The 24,744-nt window shown below is 36.4% G+C and overlaps 1 protein-coding gene across 1 annotated transcript in view; it reads left to right on the top strand.

Moving 5' to 3' along the window:
• LOC116710900 (TOX high mobility group box family member 2-like) overlaps positions 1–24,744 on the top strand; it is a 106,358-nt gene that overhangs the window by 25,514 nt on the left and 56,100 nt on the right. Inside the window, 1 exon segment of the mRNA XM_032550194.1 lies at positions 10,921–11,013. Coding sequence (XP_032406085.1) covers positions 10,921–11,013 — 93 coding nt within the window.

Genomic DNA, 24,744 nt, shown 5'->3' with positions numbered 1-24,744 from the left:
GATGGGCAATTCAATTTCAGTTGGTCGGAGGGGGAATTTCTAATTAGGGTGAGCCACAGCTCTCAAGATTGAGAGAAATATGTAAAGGCAGAGGAAGAGAGACAGTAAGGTGGAGAGGGGCTGTGAATGGATAAGCAGAGGTAAACGAAGAAGAAGAAGAGGCCTAGCGAGAAGCAGCTGGATGAGAAGTACTCATCCACAAAATCAACACCTGCATCACAATTTTACTCTTGAGCTGGTTTTGAGTCTCATATCTGCTTCTCTTCTTTCTTTTTTGCTTATCCAGTTTATTTCAGGTATTGTCTGGATTTAGTTTCTTTTTTTTCAGCAATAGGAATATAAAATATTTCTCAAGATTACAGCAAGGCTTATAAAAATGTCTTATATTTCTCCATGGGATCCTGTGAACCTATATTTAAAGATTAATATGATTTCTTCAGCATCACACTTCACCAGATATTGTGGTGAGGAAAGTTCTAAAATTAACAGAAGAAACATTTCATAGGGGAGAAAAGAGGTGAGCTTAATATAAACTATAACTATGAGTCACCTGGCACTGATGTCACAATAGGTTTTTCATACTTTGTCATCAGTGTGACACACCTAAAATCAAAACTTGGGTCATTTTCTGTTACCTGATATATACTTGGACTTTCCTTGTGGTGAAAAGTCTCGAGTTCTGAGTTTGATTGAAGCATCAAGTTCCCTCTTGACATCTTCCAGACAAAACGCCCACTGATCGCTAGTAATCAGCTAAATCTAAACTAGGGGTGATTTAAGGATTGCAGTCTAAAATACAGTATTTATAAATGCAGGAAAAACAGACATTAGATACATTAAAGATGCTTAAAAAAAAATCACAATTTTACTGAAAATCATCAAGATGATTATAATAACGCTGATTAATTTCTCTCTACGCTGATTGAAGCAGTCTGATGATTGTGTTTAATTCTGTCTTAAATATTGTTTTTTCTTGCACTTTTACAGAGCAAAGACTGATCACTTTAACTGTATCAGTCTTTATGTCTTTAAGTTCCAAGCCTAAAAGAAAGCTGTTAAGCGGAATGTTAAGACCAATTTTCCAAAGATTTTTTATGTATTTCTTTTTTTCCTTCTATGTTTTGTTTTTAAGATTTAACTGCAAATGCAATTTGTTTTTCTAATTATGTACATTTATAATTAACCTGTATTTTAAAGTCATCATTACAAAGCCAGACAAAAGGCCCATAAGTGTTTTTGTTTCATTAGTATTCAAGACGGACCTATGTTTTCACTTGAGATTCCTCTAATGAGCAATGCCATGAGTACCTGTTAAGTCTTAGCAGTGTCCCGTTCGATAGATTACCAATTTAAACTAAGTTTGAATAAAATAATACAAATAATGATAAGTTCTCAGAGCTATTGTTTCCTTTCTTCGGAGCATTTGCAGTTATTGAGTGGCCAGGGTAGTCAAAGACAACATACAGACATTCAGTGGAAAATCAACAAAGTTGAACAGCATAACTGATGGTTTCGAGATCAAGTTTAAGGTAAACTGCAGTTGAAGCTAATCTTTCTGTACAAGTCAAAAAGGAACATAAAGTTATATAAATCACTTTGATTTCTAAATGTTTTTTAATCATCTAAAGAAACTAATTTACTTAAACAAATTATTTACTACAGTAATGTGTTATTTATGTTTGAGTAGAGACCTGGCAGTTGGCCATTCTGGGTGCAAATGGCTTGGGGGAATTGCACAAAGGGGATCGCCCAGATCACCATTATGCACCAAATGCCACGGCATAGTGCACATACTACATCCTGACTGCAATAATTCTAAACTAGCAGTACATCAATGAAAACACAAAAAGTAAAAAGGGGAACATATCTGGCTATAAAAACAAATTAAATAGTTATTTATCATGGACACATTACATGTGATGTGTGTCATCATGTAGTTTTCAGTGCTGATGTAGACAAGTATGAAACTTTAAGACCTTTCAGGGTAAGATTTACTTTCCAGGGTGATTTCTTATCTGATCTCAAATCATAAATAACACCCAGCAGGCATTTAGCTCTGTGGCTGAGATTTCAAAAGTGTAAAAATAATGAAGACCAGTAGCAAAATATTTTTATGGCCAATAACCATCATAAATCAGCAAAACCCACAGACAATCAAATGAGGTTTTCTGGTCGACCCAATTTACAAATGAGACACTTTTCTTACTTCATAGTATATGAGCACAGCAACACAAACTTACCTTTACATCAACTTACTGTATTGATCATAAATTGACTACTACTTTAAACGGCTATTGCCGCTGTTTCACAAAGCTAAAGAACAAAAACAGATAAAGTGTTAGTGAGTGTGGCCTCCTGTTCTGGTAATTTTTTGATTCTTTTAGATTTTGTAAAAACTGTGACAGTAAAATATCAGCAAACCAATCAGTATTCCTTTATGTTTTGTTGCAGTATTTCATGGCCATTTTAATAAGCAATTGCAAGACTGCTAAGATTTCTTCTGTTATTCAAGCATTACATAGCTGATGTCATTGTCTAACATTCAAAAAAACAATGACTAGCATCAGTTTCAAAGAATGCATGTCCAAATCTTCCAGGTGCCAAAATTAAGTCTAATTATTTTTTTTACAATAATGACAAAATGTAAGGGCAGTTATTTACACTATTACATTTTTCTACATCTGGCTGTTTATGAAATCCTTTTAAAGGAAATAATATGCTCAGAACTTGTCATCATATTTGTCTGCATGTAACAGGTTATGGGGTACGAAAGCACTGGAAAAACATTCACTAAGTGCTTTTTAGTACCATGCACGATCACTTGAATAACAACGCTGTGGGATTAAAAAAATGGATGTAGATACAGAGGCACAACAGTGCCATCAATGGCCAATGTGGGAATTACTATTTTATATATTACCATAGGCATGTATAATACATGTTATAAACCTTTACAGTCCATTGCATTGTGCAGGTTTATTTTTGATAGAGTTTCTCTTTTCCTCCATACACTGTAACAAAGCATCAGGCTTGTTTATTTCTTTTTTATTGTTTATTCAGCAACCCAGAGGGGTAACTTGTTTCCTACAGGGAGAGGAAGACACACAAAACAGGGAAAACTGCTGGTCAAACTTTTCCATCATGATTTAGTGAACGTGCTACGAAAATCCGTCCTTACATACTCAGGTAATTTGCATCTCTCTGTGAGTTAAACCTTAGCTGATCATTTTTTACATTACCATTAAATTTTCTTGTTGATTGGTTTTCTGTCATACACATGCATCTGGACATGTGCAGGTGTATGGATGTGTAAGCAGGCACACATGCACACAGTGAGAACAGAGGATTCGGCTGAGATCAGCAGCTCACCCTCGGCTGTCAAATATTCTGTCAGCACAACCCAAGAATCACAATTGGACTCTTTGGGAGGCATTAATTCAAAGCACCGTAACAATGCTCTCTGAAACCAAATCAACTGCCTGTAGTCAGCATATCAACTCTCAACTCTTTCTCTTTATCTCTCTATCTTTTCCTCTTTTCTGGCCTCCTTCTCCTCCATTGCACCCCCTTTCTGTAATGGCTTTTTAGGACTGTATTTCTCCATCTTTCTCACTATGTAGTTGAATCTTTAGTTATGCCTGCAAAGGGAACTAGCTTTGTTTGCTGTAAAGATACTGATTATATCTGGAACCTGCTGTTTATATTTATTAAAATAAGACACATTTGCAATCAGAGAAACAACTGTTTCATAAAAATTTGTATTTATTAAGGAAGACCCTTTATTTCTGGGACTTAAAATGTCAAAGATAATTCTGTTTAAAGCAACGCATTAGTTCCCCAGGTTTCTCTCATTTGCATGTTGTCTGTAAGAATAAATGCAAAAACATAATCATGGTGTTTCACTCCAATAATAAATAAAAAACACACCAATAAAATTTGTCATGATTTCAAGAAAAACATTAAAGATTTAGGAGTTATAATCGTTATTTCTGCCAGGTTTGCAGTATGAAATAAAATGTTGAGTTCTTGGATAGCCAATCAAAGGAATTGCAAGAATGACAAACAAACTGAGATATTTAACAATGACTCCACTGATGATAAATCCAAGACTATTTGACCTCTGCCTTTTGATAAAGGCCTGCAACAGTTCCATCAAATCATCATTGTTATCCTGCAATAAATTCAGCTTCTTTTCTCAGATCAATAACAGTTATGTTATAAGAATTTAGTATTATTTTTATTATCATTACACTAACTCCCATAGATTTCCCCTTGCACAAAAAGGTAACATCGGTTAGTTTCACTCTCCTCAATGACACTGATTAATTTTGGGGGGTGGGGGGCGGTCCATCTTATTTTTGTGTCCTTGACTTTCCATGTATGGCTAATGACATAAAAAAAGAAACACAAAATCCTCAGTTTTTTCTCTTAGTTAAAGCTTTCCTCAACCATCTGCTTTCAGCTTGTAACAGACTATATCTTGCCAGAACACAAGAGGAGCCTCTGCTTGTCAGCTGTTGGTACAAGTTGTATTGTTCTGCCATATTTGTTTGGTCTTCAGAAAACAAGCTTGTAAAGATGAGGGGCTTAAAATGATAGAGGGAGATAAAAGAAAATGAAAAGTTTCTTCTCCTTCTGTGTGTCGGGCAAAACAAGGGCACTGACTGTACCTTATTAATGCACTCCATCTTTCCTGGTTTTGTGTCAAACTTAATGCAAAGGGCAGGTGTGTGTCTGCAAAAGAGAGAAGGTGACTGAACAGAGAGCAAACACATTTCTACCATCAGGAGTTATTTTAATTCATATTATCCTTGCCAAAGGCTGGACTCTAGAGAAAGGTCTTTTGAGTTTTTCTCTTGCGTTCAGCTTTACTGATGTAGATGAAACCAAATTACTTTAATTTCAATTTAAAAAAAGAAAAGAAAAAAGATGAATAAATTCCTGGCTTCTATTCAGCATTTCTCTGTGGAGATGTAAAATATATCCCACTATCTGTGGACCGCATAATGTTTTGGTACATTTTAAAAAGCACTGTTGAATTTTCTATCACACCTGCTTTCCACCACATGCAGTCAAGCTTTGCATTGTTGTTCAGGAGATACCGAATCTGTCACCAAGCAGTGCGACTGGAGACATGAATCCAAGTCAGAAAGAAGCATAAGAAAAATTCTTGGCCTGAACCAAAAGCAACACAGTGTTATGAAAGTTTGAGAAAAAACACTAAGTCAAAAAGTAAGGACAGCGAATATCATAAAAAAATACAGTACTTTATGTTCAGTTTACTCAACAGTTTCCTTTTAGGTAAAATCATCCTGTTTTTGTTATCAGATAAACTGCTATTACTAAAATATCACTGTTTTGATGGTTGATGGAAGTGTGGAAAATCTGCAGCTTTGTACCCCCCTGTAACCTGGGATCTGTGTTGACTAATGGAAGAGAAACTATTGGAGAAATGTAAACACAAGATACAGCAACAAGAGGAAGGGTGGAGTTAGGAGGATCAGAGGATCCGAAAATACAAGCAAACAAAAGAAGACAAGAGAAAGGTTTATGTAACAGCAGAGCAAAGATGAATACAATTCAATTTCAGATGAAATGGTTATTATATAATTACTTACCAAAAATGTGTGCATGTGTACTGACTTGTCTGCAGGTGGATTAAAGTTGCTGAAATACTAGATCTTGCTATAAATAGAATGTATAATACTGATGTTTGTTGGATATTTCCAGCAGTATGACCAGTAGTTTAAGTGTCAGTATTGGCCCGAGGCAGGTGGCCCCTGGCTTCATGTTCTGGTTACGCTTGAGCTGCTTTGGCCACAGTTGACATCTCTTTCACGCATAAAGAGATGTGTTTTCCACAGTGCAGCAGTTCTTTGAAGTAAAGCACTTCATTGAATCTGAATGACAGACAACATACATCATTATTTTTAATACATTTTATATGTCCAAAAAGTAGTTGTTGTGATCTTATACATGTTGCTTAAAAATACGAGCATTTTTATATTTCTGTGTTAGAAGCTTGAGTCATAATTTTTCAATAGTTCATTTTTCTGGCATAATTCAAAATATCCCTTTGAAACAAGCAGCATTTTTGCACTTCACATTCTAGAGGCTCTAATCCACAGAGATTAGCAGAGATAGTGTAGGAAAATTAACATCAAACAGTGTGTGTAAATCCCCCCTAACACTCTGTAAAGAAGAGTTGGTTACATAAAACACAGAAGCCTAAAAAGTATCAAAGGACGTTCTACTAGGATTTAGGTGTAAATACAACCTTCTGAATCCTGATGTCTATACATCTTTTCTGGAATATAATTATTCAGTCAGATGTAAATACCCCTAGATGCAAAGCATATTAGAATATCATGCATCATTTCTCGTCAGATTAAACTATATCACACTTATTACTAAATATGTAAGGAGTAGTGATTCATCAGAATGCAATATGTAAACCAATGTAGCAGTATGCATCTGCACCCCTTTGATTAAAGCAACTATAAGTTTGTATAGACCACTGAAAAAGTGATTCACAGTCTGTTATTGACTGTGGGACCACACAGCTAGAATATCGACTGATGCATGTTTGTGATGCTGAGCTCATTACTTAATATCTGCAGATCTCTTAGCAAGAGCATGTGTAGAGGCAGTAACAAGTAAAATAACTTTTATTTCTGTGTGTAATATTTAATGTTATTATGCAGGCATTGTACAGTTCAGGTAGAAATACCATTCTTAGAATGTCTACGGTACATACATATTTGGTGTGCATTCACTGTGTGTGGATACATTGAGAGCATCATATGCCACCGATGAGTGCTATATGGTGGTCATAGTGTTTCCCTATAACTCTGTCTGGAACCTGCATTCCTCTCATTGCCAGCGTGTGATGAGTGCAGCCTTTCAGCTAATCTGGGAAGAATGTTGGCCTCAGTCGCACATGTGTTCCATTAAGACCAGATCTGTGTAAATAATATAACATGCAACAGCTAGCATTACAGCAGGTAACTATAACCCCACAGCTGCGCCTTTTGGCTTTACAGTGCCCTAACAGCCCAGCATATAAAAAGGCAGAGCCCATCTTGATTTTTATTGAGAAAATGTATGGCACCACCCTATGTGCTTTTAGCAAGCAGTTGATTCAAGGAAAATTTGCTGTTAAAGTAATTATGGTTTGTTAGAGAAAAGAGCTTTTCTTTTTGGGTGGCTGTATAAATATTTTTTGTGGAAAGGTGATGGAATAAAAACATTTTTAAGTTATCTAACACCCACATGAAGATGGACTGATCAAAACTTTGTGTACAATTTCCAGTCTTCAGTTTTTGTAAAGCTGAAGATTTACAAAAACTGCTTATACCAATTTGTGACAATTCTTATTTCCTATTAAGAACAATAACCAATGAACCATGGAAGTGTTCTACAAACTATGTCTTCCTTTAAAATAGTTTCACACATTTCTGTGTTTTCTCTGGCATCATTCTTAAACACTTAACTGAGAATTACTTTTTTCTAACTTTGAGTCATCTTTACTGTAAAGATTTCACACTAAGTAGCGTAGTGGTCCCTGCAACTGTAGCTATTTGGTTTGTTGAGTTCACTGATGGGCAAAAGAAAATGTTCACTTTCTGATGAGCTAAAAATAAAATGATTGTAGTTATCAGCTGATTTCTCTGTACATGTCTACATCTAAACAACATATGTTGCTTGGAAACTTAATATGAAGACAGTTTTACAGTAAAAGTAAAAAAATAAATAAATACCTGAAAAACCTAAGGCAAACAAAGCCATTATTTACTCATTTATATTGATAGAGTCATGAAAACAATATGTTTGAAATATGGCCACGCAAAATAAACTCTTGGATAAATAATTTATTAGAAATCTTTCATCTTTTTGCATAAACAAAAGAAAGATAATTTTTTTATATACAAAATTAAAATCTTTCATCTTTCATTTTGATGAATTAATTCTGTGCATCAGAATAATTGCTGTCATGTAAACTTGCTAAGCCATAAAATATTGTCACATGGCTGGGGTCTGGCAGCAATGTGTATCCCTCCCTCCATTGTTAACAGCCTCTGTGTTCAGACAACTCTGATTGGCTCCTTGTGTTTATTGTCTGATTGACTCGGCCTCCGCCGGGTCGGAGGACGATTGTTTGCTTTCACCGTCTGCCTGGGGAAGTCCCTCATCGTCTCATACAGGCCCAGTTACAGTATGTAACACAAAGTTCAGAGGATGCCCGCACCTTCCTGGTGTGGTGCTGCATCTTCCTGTCACAGATCACTAATGCTTGTCAGAAAAGCAGGTCAGTTATTTATTCATGTACAAATTTACTTCTACACTTAGAGCAACAAGTGAACTCTCAGAGCTACTCTATTTTAGTTAGAGCCATAGTGGGGGTGCGCTAGCCTAAGAAAAGAAAGAGGGGTTAGACGGAGCATGAAGTCAAGTGAAGATGGCAAACGACTTAGAGCCGCGGTTTGGCAGAATTATTACAGAAGCAGGAAAAAAGTCAGCCAAAAAACTGAAAGAGAGGTGGCACGGGGCGAGAGCCACTGAAGTGAGGCCTCAAAGACAAAAGAAAGCGTCAGAGAACAAGTGTTCCAAACAGTGCTTCTTGCACTTGTGAACTCTAGTGAGCCAGTGAGGAAATGTAAGGGAGTTTGGCCATTGCTGTTCTGGTTGCCAGGACTCCTAATGAGTCTGTCAGGGCCAGTTAGCACAGCCAGGCCTGCTTGTGTCTCCTCCAGGCCACAGACAGCTGTTATTAGCCCTGTAATGCAGCATGCCACAGGGCTAGATTAGGCTGGCACACTGGAAAAATATCAAACATTCACTCACTGTGGCCTCTGTTGGTTAAAGTGGCTATTCTGTGAGGCGTTCATTTAGTCGTTTCTGACAAGGTAACTAACAAGGCTCCAAAAAGAAACAGGGAAGCCAAGAGATCGGCTACAATATACCTTGTTCAAAGCTTTAAATGTGCATCAGATACTTTGAATTTTTTAGTTTCAACATAAGACTAATAATACGTTCAGGGAAAACAGCCATTAGTTCAAAAAACAGCTTTACTACCTTTACTTAATTGCTTGTAGGAACCTTGCAGGGTTGTATTTAATAATGCTGTGTCATCATTATGCAACCCATATCACTGCTGCTTACTCATGTGTTTTTCATTTCATAATGAACATAGGAAATCAAAAATAGGGCACAATGCATGCCCTTTGTGTTATAACCTACATAGGGCAATGATGGAGTGGGCCAATAAAGTTTTATTTTTTCAGAATTCAGCTAACTTATAGTCATCACTTAACAAAGGAACTATTACAAAAACATTTTCAATTAAACATAATGAATAAATTCACAAATAAATAATTAGAATTACATTAAATTAAAATTTAAAAAGGCCTGGCCCTAACTATTTCACAAATCTAAAGATACTTAGAAAAAATGTATGCAACTTTTTTTTATTCTAAACTGAAGTCAGTTAACTAATGTGCAGAGAATAGTAATTATGCACTATACATTATAATCTTACTGGCTGTGTTATGAACTTCTTTCATACATGGTGTGTTACCAGACCCTTTACATACATTACTGTGTGGCTTTGTGGTAGTTGTTTTACATTAGACACTTTAGACACTATCTACATCTGTGGTTTTTTTGTCATTTTACTTTAAAAGCTGTATCCTGTCATACTTTCTTTTGCACAGTAGAGGTGCTTAAGCGTGTCACGTGATTGATCAGAAGTGAAAGGCAAGGTCAAAACAGCCAGCTCAAAGCTGTTTGTCTCACTTAGCTGTTAAAATATGTGAACATGTTTCATTTATTTGAAATATGCAAATGTGTTCAGTTTCTTTTGGTTTTTGTGCCCCAAAACTGGATGTGTTATGTGAAGTGAGGTGAATCTTTTAAAAAGGGGAGAGCAGAAGTGATGCATGTATGACTTAAAATAAAAATGAAAACATTGTTCTAAATTGATTACCTGTTTTTTGTTTGTGCACATTATTTCCCAATTTGTTTTGATCAGCAGCGGAAAACACCTTTTCAGTGTTTGTTTTAACCAAGCAGCAAACAGAAGCTAAAACTGTCCCCTGAGAGGAAAAGAAACATCTAATTTTTGTCAATTAACGTACATAAAAGGACACTGATGTACTGCAAATCAGGTGAAAGCAGTTGAGAAGGAGTGAAGATAATGTGAGAATAACAGAATATCAAGGAGTCTCGGAGGTGCAGTGAGGTGCTCATATTTGAGAGGGAAGTGAGGAGCGAGATAATGACAAAGAAACGTGATAAAGGAGGTGAGATTTGAAGTGAATCCTGGGAGGTGCTCACGCTGTGGCTGTGGTCCTCGCTGTCAACCCCGCTGAGCTAACCACATCTTTTCCTAGCAGGAAACATTGTTTTTTGTCCTTTTCTATTTTTTTTTTTTTTCAAAATCATTTGCTTTAAAACAAGAGAGGGCCTTTTGCCCCAATTCTTTAGGCTGAGTTTTATGGCAGAAACTCCACATGTGGAAGTGCAGGGAGGAGCCAGGAGAACTAAAACCCCCTTCACTCTAATTATGGGTTGTGAAATATATAGAAAACATAGTGGAGCCCAGCTACCAAAAACACAACAGCTTAGTGAAATTAGTGCCACTGCATGGGCTAAACGTATGCAGTTATTATGTATGGAGATCGCCATGATCTGAGTGGATTTAGCATGTAGCCAATGTGGAGGCTTTTGGACTTGGTGAAAATCTAAGAAGCAAACTCTTCATAAACAACTAATAGCTGTGAGATTTCATCATACCTAGTTTGATAAAAAAAAAAGAAAGAAAACTGACTTTGTAAATAAAAATAGTTTAATAATCATTTTTTAGATTCTGCTTAAAAATTCAGAAAATTTACTAAAATTGTTCTTTTTCTGCTTCTACAGAACAGATACGCTGCTGCAGACAGAGGTGTGAGGCTCTACAGTTCCCTGCCCATGCGCCCAAACCCTGATGGCAAGAGGCTGCCCTCTACTGGGGTATGATTCATCTTTCTCACCCCAACCCACCCCTCCACCACACCTCTGCACCCTCTCCACCCATTGGTCTCATGTTAACATAAATATCACCTAATGCAGCACAATGGTCCTAGCAATTTAAAAGGGTGTGCTGGGTTTAAAAAGTGTGAATAAAAGTGTTGAAAGTTTTAATTTGGAAATATTGCTCTTAGATGGGAAGTGTCTGAATCACCAGTATTTAAATACCAGCCAGCAAAGAGCAAATTATTGCAGCAAAGTGGAAAACATCCAAACAGGACTTTGCAAAAACTTTTCATATTTTGCTATGTTACGCGCACAAAATTAAATATAGTGGAATTTGATGCGAGAGACCAATACAAAGTAGTGCATACTTATGAATTGTAAGGAAAATTATAGATTTTATACACATAAAATTCTCAACTACCCAGAGCCAATACTTTGTAGAACCACCTTTTGCTGCAATTATAGCGACAAGTCTTTACATGTCTCTGACCTCCAGGCATATATAGAGACATACAATTTAGGCCATTCTTCTTTTCTGGATAAGAAGCTCACACAGACTGAACAAAAAGCATCTGTGAAGCATCAATTTTCAAGCATTGTCAAACAGGGATTTTCTTTGCTAGAGACAAGTAAGTTGATCAGAGTTGGTGAGAAGATTGAGTGAGCAAAATACATGGAAATCCTGTAATAAAAATGTGAAGGCTAAAAAAAGACCTTTGTGACAGGAGTAGGGATTTACAGGATAATTACCCTAAACATAAAACCAGAGCTACAACTGAACTCGAATGGTTTAGAACAAAGCCCAAAATGGCACAATCAAAACTTGAACATTGCTGTCTACTCTTAAGTTTTGTTTCTCTTTTCTTTTGCACAAAATAATTGGTTAAAAAAATCAGTCTGGAGAATCTGGAAGAGACATACCCCAAAATGACAGCTGTAATTTAAACAAGATGTGGTTTTACAAAGTATTGACTGAGAAGGGCTGGAAATGGAATACATGCCATATTTCTTTTTGCATAAAAAAACAATTACACAATTATGTACTACTTAGAGTTGGTTTCTCACATAAAGCCCCAAAAAGTTTGTGGTTGGTTAAAAATGTCCAAGGGGAATGACTACTTAAGGCTTTGGATACTTGGATATTCCTTATCTTGCAGCAGGATAGTCCTTGTTACTATGCTCACATTCCCCCTGAATGGTCTTCTCTGTGTCATGTTACCACTTCATAACTAGTGTCTAATTAATTTCATATATTTTGTAACATAGTTTCCGTACAGTTTGTGTTGTAACATTTCAAAAAAGACCTTTTTCGGTAGATGATGAATTGCTTTTAATTACCATCACTCACAATGTAAAAGGATGGAAGAGTTTTCTGAATAAATTTCTGTTACCTCAAACCTGTTTGTGGCGCAAATTCTAAGGAGAGGTGAATGTAGACAAAGCATAGTTATTTTTTCATAATTTCTGGTGTTTTGCAAAGTATTTGTGTTATAACAGCACTATTTGAACATCAACGTCTCATTTTCAGTTATTCTAATACATAAGTGTTCACAAGGATACTAGAAAAAATGATTAAGTTTATTGAAGTTGCTGCACTTGCAACTCTTTGACTTTGACAAAGTGCTGCAGTAGTCAGCCTACTTTGTTTGTGAAACCTCTCTTTCACTTCTTTTAAATATGTAAAAAAAAATCTTTTAGCATTGTAAAAAATCATAATTAGAATCTAGCTCGCCTTGCTTTTATGCATTTATGTAACAAAGGAGAGAAAATGAAAGAACAATAGAGCAAAAAGAGAGAATTTAATTTCCTCCGTTTTTTCATGTTTCACTCCATGCAAGTGCTTTTTGAATTATCTCCTGGGTGCTCCAGGGCTCAGCAAGAGGAAGAGTGGGTGAGTCAAGGGGGGAGGGAGTATGAGAGAGAGAGAGAAAGAGAGAGAGAGAGAGAGAGAGAGGGAGAAGACAGGCAAAGTTAAAATAAAGCAATATAATATTGTTGGTGTGCACCTTTAATTACAACCAAGATTATATTGATGTCTCTGGCCACATGTCCTAAATCATTTATCAAGAGAGAGAGAGAGAGAGATTGCTAACAAAGCATTTCTAAGAAAGCCACCCTCTCACAGGGGCTGGAATCATATGTTATCTAAAGTGAATATTGTTAATGCTTTTCAGTGAAGAGACCTACTTACAAATCATGGGAATGAGCTCCTTGTCAGGGCATGCGTGAGGCAGTGAAGATATAAATCTACCCTGGTCTGATACTCTCTTGTGCAAATTATACTGCATCTAAAACTGAATGTAGGAGCTGTTTGTGAAATCAACTTATTGGTTAAGAAAAAACAAAAAACATTTGTGCAAGGCAACAAACGCGTCTAAATTGTCTGCTTTACAGTTCAGAACTTAAAGATTACATCTTTTGTGCAGATTTGCAAAAGGAGACAATGTGTGCTATTTTCTTCCTCACACCCCCCTTTGGTTATCTGTCATTTCCTTTTGTCTGTTATTACCTGTGTGTAAGAGTCTGTACAGTAGCACACTGTAGCTACAGGGCTGTATGGAGAGGAGGAGAATATAAACCACTTAACATGCAGGAGGAAACCAGACGTTTTTCCATTGCACTTATCAGGTGCTGCGGTAAGAGCAAGTGTCAAGGTGCAGTAGGTCCCTGCCCCCCTTCACCCCACACCACCCTCCTCACCCTTCCTTTTCTTCCTTCTCCCCCCCTGCACACCCCTTTTATTTTCCCTGATTTCTATCTCTGTGCCCCCTCCCTTCACTTCATCTCCACCAGTCACTACATTCAGTTCAGTTAAAAGTGGGCTTGGCACTTCCGCAGTAGCTAACTCCCCACTTACCCCCCTCACCACCAACACCACTTCTTCTCTCTCTGTCAAACTAACCTCTAACTCCTGCTTTTCACCTCTGTGTTTCCTGTCAAGGTGCACTGCCCACCTCCATATAACCCAAAACCCCCCAACCTCCGGTTCTGCCCCCGCAACCTTTGCTTTTCTCTCTTTTAACATCTATTACAGCGCTAAGTGTCTATAGTTTACTTTCTAAAATGTTCAGCCCAGAGGCCATGATCTCCACGGCTCTGCTGTGATCCGTGCAGAAAGGGAGTTGTTCTGCTGTATGAGTGGCTTTGGATTAAATTCTTTATCAGAATAGAAACATTTCAGACTAATAAGTGTGCAATACTTTGTGCACAATGTTTACTAGTTATGGGTCAGTTACCACGTATGAAGGTGTTTCAAGACTTTAAAAGTGAAGTTTCTGTCAAACTATTCCTGTTTAAATTTCTTTAAATGAGATCCCAGAGGAAGAGTAAAGGTGTCTGACTGCCGGATCCAGGAGAGCAACTTTGGGTCTGCCCTACCTGCTTCAGTGACTTCTAAACCTTTATTTTGCTTATAAAAAAGATAAAATCCATTGTTTGGACGTATTTACAGTTTCAAAAGCATAATTTTAAAACTACAATTACCAAGTTACCAGCAGCATGACTGATAAGAATTCAACTGCGGAGTCTTGACTGTTTAACAAGCCTGTTATAATAGTTTTATTAAGTAAAAAACATCTACTACATTTAGTGATTTTTTGCTCTTTAAACTTTTTCTTAGTCTATGAAATATTGGTATTATAATGCAAAAATCTGTAAGTCCAAGCACAACAGACTAATATTTTTGAAATAATGACATAAATGTTTGCGCATTTTTCTTTGCAAAGTAATTGAAATTTGGGTAGATTTGGATTTTTTTTAGGCCTCGTCAAATATTAAGACCTGAACTTTGATTGAGTAATTTTAACAAATAAATGTGTGTGGCTATAAATCCCCCCATTGTATCTCTGGCTGTATGACTGGGACGTTGTCCTGTTGGAAGTTAAACCACTTCAGGAATCTTAAGTCTTTTGTGGATCTCATTGACTTTGAAAATCTCATTTTGACTTTCCAGTAGAAGTGCATTCCCACAGCATGATGCTGCCTCTGCCATGGTGTGTTCAGGGCATCACTCAGCATTCTTTCTCTTAGGTTTTCATTTGCAAAAAAAAAAAAAAAAAAGTAAAACACATACTGCATATTTTCCATTACAGTTTGGAATTTTGTTCTACATTGCTTTAAATTGTCATAGTAATTAAATAAATACATTGTGGAAAGTGGTTGCAATTTGTGTAGCTGGTGACACATCAAGGGATGTTCACACTTCTTGGGCACTGTAGATACAGAGCACATTGATTTGAATACAATAAAAACAATCTACTGTTTAAAAGTATTTCAACTCTGCAGAGTTAGGAAGGTATCATAGCACCATATATGGTATGTGCAAGTGTTTGGAATCTTTCTTAATCACAGAAACAAGAGTTTTAAATGGTAAAGTCTGAACACAAAGTTGGTTTAAACTCCAGATGATGCAATGGGGGTCTGAGGTGATGAAACTAATTATTAAACATGCTTGATGGGGGAGGGAGGGTTTTACTTTACCTGATTGTGAATTCTTTGTAGGAAACCAAATTGTTTGAACTGCTTCTCTAGCTGTTCCTGTTGTTTAGTTCTCCTCCCTTGACTGTAGCACAGAAGGGTGAAGGTTCAGAATCTGCTGGAACACAAAGATGACAGCATTGTTTCAGAACTTTTTCTTTTTTTTACATCTCTCTCTCTCTCCATGCTCCTTTGTCTCTCTACATGTCTTTTTCTCTTTCTCCAAGCTGATTTGGAGCCTTGCATAGTCAATTATGTAGGGAGTCAGAGTCAGAGAGGGGGCTTGAGCTTCCATATTTTGGTGTGATATTAATATTGCATGAGCGCTATTCTGTAACGATATCTAAGACAGTGCCTATTAAGGCGGCAGCAGGAGAAGAATGTGACAGACACAAACACACACTGACAAAAAGAGCCTGAGAGCAGGGGTGAATCAGTCAGGATCAGGCGCAGGTTGTTCTAATTAGTGTTTTCCTGATTTAATATGGAGGAGTATTAAGAGCAACTAATTTTCTTGTTTAATATGTCCTGTTTGTTTATCCTAACATGACTCACATCATTCTGCAGAGCTATTGTGTTTGATGTTAGTGGGAATTGACTGATGTTGACTGCATCTGTGCTAAAACTGGAATATTTTAACCAGCCCACTGGAAAGAAATTTGAGAAGACAACTGTGCATTGTATAAAAATAATATTAATAATTGTAATATTACATGTTTCGGAGCAGGGAGGATCTGACAGCAGCCTATTTATTTCCAGCTGCTGGATGGGTATCAATGATGCATGCAGTATGTGTCAACAGTGACAGGCTGAGAAGGTCCATAGTGATGACTGAGATACTCAGCGTGGACATTTATTTCTTTTTGGCTGTTAAGTGGCAGTGACATGGTGCAGTTTTTGCAATGACATCTCATTTCATGCCACCAAAAGCTGATATACGCATCTGAGTTTTTAGCTGTGATGGATGTAAATTCTGCAGAGAAATCTGACTTTTAGAAAAGATTTATTTGGCTGCAGATTTTAAATGATTACAGAAGATTTAAACTTTGTGTTTGGAAAGATATATTTTCACACTATTGAAAACACAGCAAACAATTCACCAGTAACTAGTGAACTGTAATGGGATCTTTGCAGATATAACATTGTTTAACAAAAAGTGTTTTATTTGTTATCACAAGCTATTTGAACTCTAAATAAATAAAGCCAAGTATTGCCAGACATAATAATAATAATAATATTACTATTATTATTATTATTATTATTATTATCTAGACAATAGCCATCACCCCAGGGATCTGTTTTGATGCAACCGACTTTAATAATGTACCAACTAGCACATTTAAAATTTGGTAAACTCTTCTTTTCTAACTAAAAGCTTGGCTTTATGTGTCTTAGAGTGACACTAATCTTTGCAAAGTGAGAGAAAAAGAGAAGCAAATTATGGAGTGTTAACAAAACAGCACATTGCCATGACTGAAAGCACAAACTAGAGGCTCAAAGTGCTACTTTTAATAAACACCATTTTGTGATCATGGCATTGGCTGCATGTTGAAATTTCAAGAATTGCTACACTTTCTTACTACATAATATTTTTTACATAGACAAATTTCAGATTCAGAATATATATTTCTTGTTTCTAATAAGCTCTATGTAAAATCTGCCAAACTAGGGACATTGTCACCACCTTAAACTTTAGAAGGTACCAGTGGGTTTAAGCCATGCAGTCATTGATTATGATTAATCTTGAATCTGTAAATTGGAAATTTAGAATTTGGAAACTTAAAAAGATGGAATGCCTAAAGAGACAAGTTCATTTCCACAGTCATTAATGAATAGTTGCTGCATAAAAGCGAGGTAAAGGAGCAGGAGACATGACAGGTTTCACAGGTACCAGCAGAATTTCACAAAACGTTTTGAAGTTTAATAAAATGAGCTAAAGCTCAGGGATTTTCCTTTATGCATAAATCATCATAAACTTTGAAGGTTTTTTTGTTAGGTTGTCTCTTGTTTTCCAAATTTAGTTAATTTCATGTTTTTTGGATTCTTTGTGTTTTTGTTCTGCTCTGTGGTGTTAGATATGTTTGTAAGCTCTTTACCGAGCTACAATCTTCAGTTCCAGTTCTCTCTACACCTAAGTTTATGTTTTATTTTGAACATTTATTTTTACTTGAAGTCTTTGTTCTCCTGGTGTTCCTTTTTTTGTGATTCTTTGTCACATTTTGAGTTGAATTTGAATTACTTCTTGTGTTTCTGCTTTTCTACTCCCTCAGTTCAGCTCAATTCCCGAGTTCAGCTTCATCGATTTGCCTTTCCTCACAGATGCCCCTGGTTACTAATTAATCACATGTTCCTTGTTTACTAATCATTTCTCTGTCCTAAACCTATCTCAGGTAGTCAGGTCTTGGCCAGATTCTCCTGTTGCTGCCAACATCTTGTGTTCCTGCTGTTATTAATTAATTAATTATTTCCTGGGCTTAAGTTTTTGATTTTCCTAATTTTTAATTAAAAAATATATTTTCAATAGCCTGCCTGTTGCTTGTTATCTGCACTGGGATATTCCACTCCACCCCTTGCTTCATAAATGAGCATATATTTTATTTTTCTTTATTGTCTTTCAAATTTAAAACCACTACCTCTCTTTTTGAATCAAACCTCAAATAAAACTAGAAGTTGGTGCCGGCTAAGAAAAGCCCTGATTAGAACAGCTCGACAAATGAGGTGCCTGCATGGTCTTTGGTTCACAACTCCATAGTGTTTTCCTGGGTCATAGTCAATTTTTGAAGTATTATAATATAAGAAGTGAAGTCACTCTGTTCGAACTGATGCACATTTAGCTTTTTAGTTTAATGCAAATCCTTTTAATTTTTATCTCCAACAATATTGACAAAGTCTTTACTACTTGTAGAAATACTCAGGCTGAATGCGAACAGTCTGAACCCATGGAGAACACTAGTTGCTGTCCTCCCAGCACCTGCTGGAGTTTAAAGAATTATTTTTTTTAAATCACAGCTTCCACACCGTATTATACCAATGCCCATGCTGCAAAGTGTCTGGATTAAGACCTACACTCTCCTCTCTCTAAAATGTAACAAATATGTGTAAAACATCAGAGCCATAGCCAATGTGGAGGAAACAGTGTGGGGCAGCAGTGGTTGGTGCAGAGGGGCGGCAAACAAGTGAGAAGGGAAACTCAACATCTTAACACTTACCAGCACCCCTCCCTGCTTGATGTATGAGTTTAGTTGTCTTTCTCTGAAATTCAAATGGCAAAAGCAGATGAAAAACAAGAAGAAAAACCTCTGACTTTGGAATAGGACGGTGAGGCTGGAGGGTGGAGGGGCTGAGAAAAAGACCTGCCATCTATGTATTAGTGCTCTGTAAATATTACATGAGCTCCACATTCACTCAGTTGTTTGGCATTACTTCCACTGGATGGGTATATTATTTTAGAAACCATGCCTTGTTTATGGAGAGGTATGACCTACTTCCAGACACTCCTCTCTTTCTCTCTGGTATTTTTTTCTTGCTTCTTTCTCTCACTCCTTTCCTCTCTAACTCTCTTTTTCCAGTCTCAGTCTGCAAAAAATCTCAACTGCTTGTCCCTGCTGAACAATTACAAGGCAGAGAGACCCAAATGGAGATGTTTGTAGAAAACAACATGTGTATAATTAAGGTTTAATGAGCTCTTGTCAGGGTGGAATGTGCAATTAGATTGGTAATAGAAAATTCTGCCTGAACGCTAGTGGCAGAGGCTGGATGTGAAGTCAGCATGGCAGCGAATGAAAGAACAGCAAATTATTTCGAGGCCCACTGACAGACGAAGACAGCGCTTGGTTGCTGCATTTAGATTTAAATACATGTTGAGTTTTCAAATGCAGAAAGAGAGATTCTTTTTTCTATTTCTTCTGGTGAAGAATCGTGTTCTTTCAAATTACTGTACTTATGCTTACCAGGTTGGGTTTTTGTAGTGAAAACAGACCACGAAGCTTGAAAGCTTTCCTCCACTTCAGTAGGATGAACCAAGACAATGATTGAGATTTGAATAGATAAAATCAAGAATGCAATTTTGTTTGAAATATTCTGTATTTCTTGAAAAACGTTTTTCATGAATAATTTTGACAAGATTACTTTAAGAACATTAAAGTGAACTTTATTTTGAGTGAAGACAAAGTGCTGAAGTTTCTGATCCTATTGAACCAGTTCTATGACTTCTGAAAATGCTTCATATATATATATATATATATATATATATATATATATATATATATATATATATATATATATATATACAGTATATATACAGTTTTGGCCTATGTCCAATGGGGACTGTCAATCCTCACATTTTGAAAGAATTGGACAATTTCAGTTAACCATAAGAAAAAAACATTGATGGATGTCTGGTGCTTGGATGTTTTGGTATTTTATTGCAAGTATAATTAAGGAAAATACTTTAGTTCTACTTTATGTATGTGGTGAGTGTGTGTGTGTAACACTAATGACTACTGCTATATAGTTGTAGCAAAGTATCTCTCTATTTCCACCAACAATCTTTTGCTCTGTAAAATTATAAATTGTGAGTATGTTGGAGTAGGTACACACACTTACAGAAAAAAAAGAATGTTTGGCTTTTTATGAATTAGTTTACTTGTCTCTAAAAGAGAGACCTCTTTGTTGGCTTCCTCGGGGACTGCCCTTGAAAGGCTCCTATTGTGCGCTATAAGCACTATGCTATAATGCAAGTGGATTTAATAGATTTAATGGAACGACCAGACAGAGTTTTCAGGCCCACATGTGATGAGAAGTGTGCTGGTTTAAGTAATCAGGAGGGACCACAACCTAAAGAAAAGTCAGGTACGGGACAGATTTCATTTGCTTCTAACGATAAGCTTTATTTAAAATATTCTTACATTTTTTGTCCATGTTGATTTATTAAAAAATGCTTTGCTGTCTTACTTGTCATATGCTATGTGTTGTTTCAATATCCATATCTATGTTCCACCTGAGCTGCGCTGTAAGTCAAGGTTAGGCAGAGTGAGCAGAGTTGAATGTCAGCAATGTGTGAGCTTTGTTTTCATTGTGTTTACAGGGGCACAATGGTGCGATTATGTGGCCATCTGAAATCCTACACCTACCAAGAGCTTTGGGGGTCAGAGGTGGGGGAAGTGTGTGTGCCTTTAGCCCAATGAACCATGCATTAAAAAAAGCAAAATGATAGTCCAGCATCAAATCAAAACAACTCAGAATCACTGAGTCACTCACAGACACAATGTTCTTTCAGCTTGCTGATATACATTTTTTAAAATATATGTGCATGTTTTCCCATTTACCTCTCACCCTTCGCTACCATTGTTGCTTTGTAATCTGGCATGCATTATTTTAAGGTGCTGTTTGGAAGAGCGGTCTCCCTCTTAAAGTCCCTCAGCATGATTGACAGGACCATAAAGCTGGCCAATAAACCCAAGATTAATGTTATATCTAGAACCTGATAGATGCAATTAAGCCCATCATAAGCCAGAGAGGGAACAGACTTCCTTTGGGACTCATTCCGTTGCGTGGTTTAACATGATCCTCAACTAAACACCTTAATTCATTTCTTCTCATTGTGGATCTTAAAGTCAAGCACAAATTTAGCTTACACACACACACACACACACATATATATATATATATATATATATATATATATATGCATATAAAATTCTAGTTCTTTGTCTTCTATGCCCTTTTGTGTCTCTTTCATGTGTCACTATCGTTCTCTTTTTTCCTCGCTCACTCCATTTTGGTACATTTGTCATGGCGATGCAAAAAGAAATCATAGCTGCTCCAATTCATTTTGTGCTCTTTCAGTCGAGAAAGAAGGGCAATTCTGTTTCCCCTCGCTAGTTTCTGTGTTGAGGTTTAAAGGTAATGAAGACCATATTTCATCTGCATGGAGTTATTTGACCGGGCGTGGCAGACTTGGTCTGTTATGGGAAAATAAACATTATGGAAGGTCTAACTTTGTTATCTTTATCACACTGGAATCAGTGCATTGTGTGTGTGTGTGTGTATGTGAGTGTTATTATTCAGGATGCATGACAGAGACACATTGGCCAGAATGAAATATGTACAAATCCAGATCCTTTAACATATTCTCAAGCTGTAGTTATATAGTATGCAAACATGTATGCATATTAGCAACACATAAAGGGAGACTACATATGCAGGAGCAAATTTATGCCCTCATGCAAACCATATCTGCTTTATTGCTAACCATCCCCCACTCTCTCTGTCCTTTGCTTCAGTCTGTTGCCGTGTGTATGCGTGTTTGTCTCTCTCTGTCTGTGTGCCTGTCTATGAGTCATTGAATGCTCTAATGACCACAGTCCTGACACAGGTATTTTGACTGCTGCCTCTTTCCATCGCCACATTGACTGACATGCGATTAGTTACGGTGGGCTGAAAAAGCCAGGGAGGGGTGGGCTGCTACCATGAAAAAGATTTGAGGAGGAGATTTAAGTCCTCCTCTCCACGCCTCTCCTGCCTCATCTTTCTTTAAATCTGAAACATCCCTAGCCGCTGTGATTTGGTAGTCAGTTCATATAGCAAAAAACAGCTGGATTCACATCAACCTTATGAGAAAATCCTCTTCTCCAAATCAGTACTGTTAGCACTACAGCACAGAATGCAAAGCAAACGTGTGGTCTGTAAGATCATAGATTTGGTCAAAAATTGATATGAATATGACTTTTCTGAGTCAATTAGGCATTAACCCAACCCATCCAATCTACTCTAGAGATGGCATATTCATCCAGGTGAGTTCCAACATTAAGCCTCCACAGATTAAAGAGGAGCAGTGATATCCAGTAAACACCATGTATTTTCATTTTTTTTTGTATTGGTTCAAAAGATGCATAAAATAAGTTGCATTTTTTTGTATTGGTTCTGCGCCTCCACAGATTAAAGAGGAGCAGTGATATCCAGTAAACACCAAGTATTTTCATTTTTTTTTTTGTATTGGTTCAAAAGATGCATAAAATAAGTTGCATTTTTTTTTATTTTATTTAGTTTCTTGATAAAATGACACATTCATACAAAACAAATTTAGCATGCCAATAAAAACATTTCCAGTATAGTTTTATCTGATCAAATTAAGTGGAATTTAGTCAGCACATACACAGAGGTCCTACAGCAAGTTGTCAGGGTACAACATTTTAAGGAAGGAATGTTAAATAATCAAGACAGTCTGTGGGGGTTTAAAATGTTTTGAGTTATGCTCCCATTTTATGTTCATGTCATGGGTTTTTGAATTTAATTGTTTTGGGATTCATTCCAGGCTCATAAATATAGGGAAAATATTTGGTTTTGTAAAGTCAGTCCTTTGAACACACAGTCACAAAAATGCAGAGAACACTTAGTACACAACCAAAAAAGAAAAAAATCCCTAATATACATGGTTAGTGTTGCTTCTCTTTAAAATTATATACACTGCTCAGCATTATACGATAAAACTTCATTAGACTTAAAAATGGAAGCAAAGGAAGGCCAATTGAACAAACAAGGCAACATGTATGAAACTAATTGCTTTTTTTGTTGGAAAAAGTCTGAGAGCAGTAAAAATATGCCAAAACCAGTTCATCTTTATTTGAAATTAGACATTAAAGATTACAATTGGAGGTCGGGGAGGATTGTGTTTTTTCTAAAGAATTTTCAACGGTAGAAGTTTAAAATCCACAGCACATGCTTTAGACATTATATAACACAAGTATTGCAACTATGCTATGCACAACAACGATGACCTTATAAGAGGAAAGCCACTGCTGTCCAAAATGTACTTTTTGGATAGACATGTGAGTACTTGGACAAAGTATTGTTTAGTGGACAAGGGTGTCACTCTAACAAAGTTTTAGTTTAATTTAAAAGTGGTTTAGAAATGAAAGGTAGCATTTCATTACAATATGATTTTTTCAATTAATAAACAGTGGTGATTATATTGTGGTTTGGCTTGCTTCACTAACTCAAGGTTTCCATCAATGATTATAATATAAATGTTGTTTGTACAAGCACATCCACTTGTTCATAACCAAGCTGAATTTTTGAATATTATCAAAGACAAGTCATGTGGAACTTTGTCTTTTCAGGCATTAATATAAAGTACAGGGAAAGATAAAATATTGTTCTCCTGATTCAATGTTGAAACAACAATAACTCACTACATCACTCAGACCAGACAATAAGGGTAAAATTGGAAGATAAATAGATCATTACCTTATCTAAAATAGTGACAATATTATTGGCATAATTAGAAGAGCTAATATATAACAATGTTTTATTATTTTATTTTAAATATTAAACTATTGACATAAAAGATGCATGCTACACTTGTATATCCAGGTGACTTACATTAGGAATTTAAACCGATTTCAAATGTTTCCTGTGCACTGAGTAGAAAAAAAAATCACCCAGTGGAGCATATTTTGAAAACAAAAGGTCATTTCCAAAATACTTCTCAGATTGGTTTGAGTTCACTGAGAATTTTTCAGTGAATGGATAAAGGCATAATAATCTGAAAGTGTGAGTCTCAGCTAAAGCATGGAGAGCTCTATATATCTGATATGATCTAGTCAACTGTTCTATAACCTCAGTGACTCTGTGTACTTCCTGTATCAAACTGACACTGGCTTGGCTTGACGGAAAGATATTTGTAGCAGTTCTTTGACTTCATTTTGTTGCTCCTGTTCTCCCTTTACTAAATTTCTACCTCTCTCTATTTGGGCTTTTGCCACATTAAACCTGTCTGGTGTCAACTTCATCAGCTCCTCAGACCTTCTTTCCACCTTTTTGTTTCCAGGCTGCAATCTATTTCAAAACTCCTCGCTGTCTTTCACTCTCCTTCATCTCACCCCTTCTCACCTACTCCGCCTCCACGTCCACCAACTTCACCCCTCCCCCATCTCTGTTTTCCTTTGCTCAATTGTTTTGCTGTAGATTTGACCATGATTAATGACCTCAAACCCTCAGGAAGGCAAACATGGAGAGACACAACATGCTTTCTTTTCTCTTATGAACCTTTCTTTTTTATGTCATAGGTCTGCCTAAATACTCACACTGAACTTGGGGTGAAAGAGCTACATATTAACAGAAAATAGACTTTTAATTTTTTACTCTTCCCCTATTTTAACATTTTTTTTTCTAATTAATGCCCTAAAATGTCTTTCCATCACATATCTCTTTATAATTTAGTTGTTTCCCATGTTATTAAATGACCCCAAC

The sequence above is a fragment of the Xiphophorus hellerii genome, chromosome 20 (genome assembly GCF_003331165.1).
Source record: "Xiphophorus hellerii strain 12219 chromosome 20, Xiphophorus_hellerii-4.1, whole genome shotgun sequence".
Lineage (NCBI taxonomy): Eukaryota > Metazoa > Chordata > Actinopteri > Cyprinodontiformes > Poeciliidae > Xiphophorus > Xiphophorus hellerii.
This window is presented reverse-complemented; position numbering and strand designations above follow the sequence as displayed.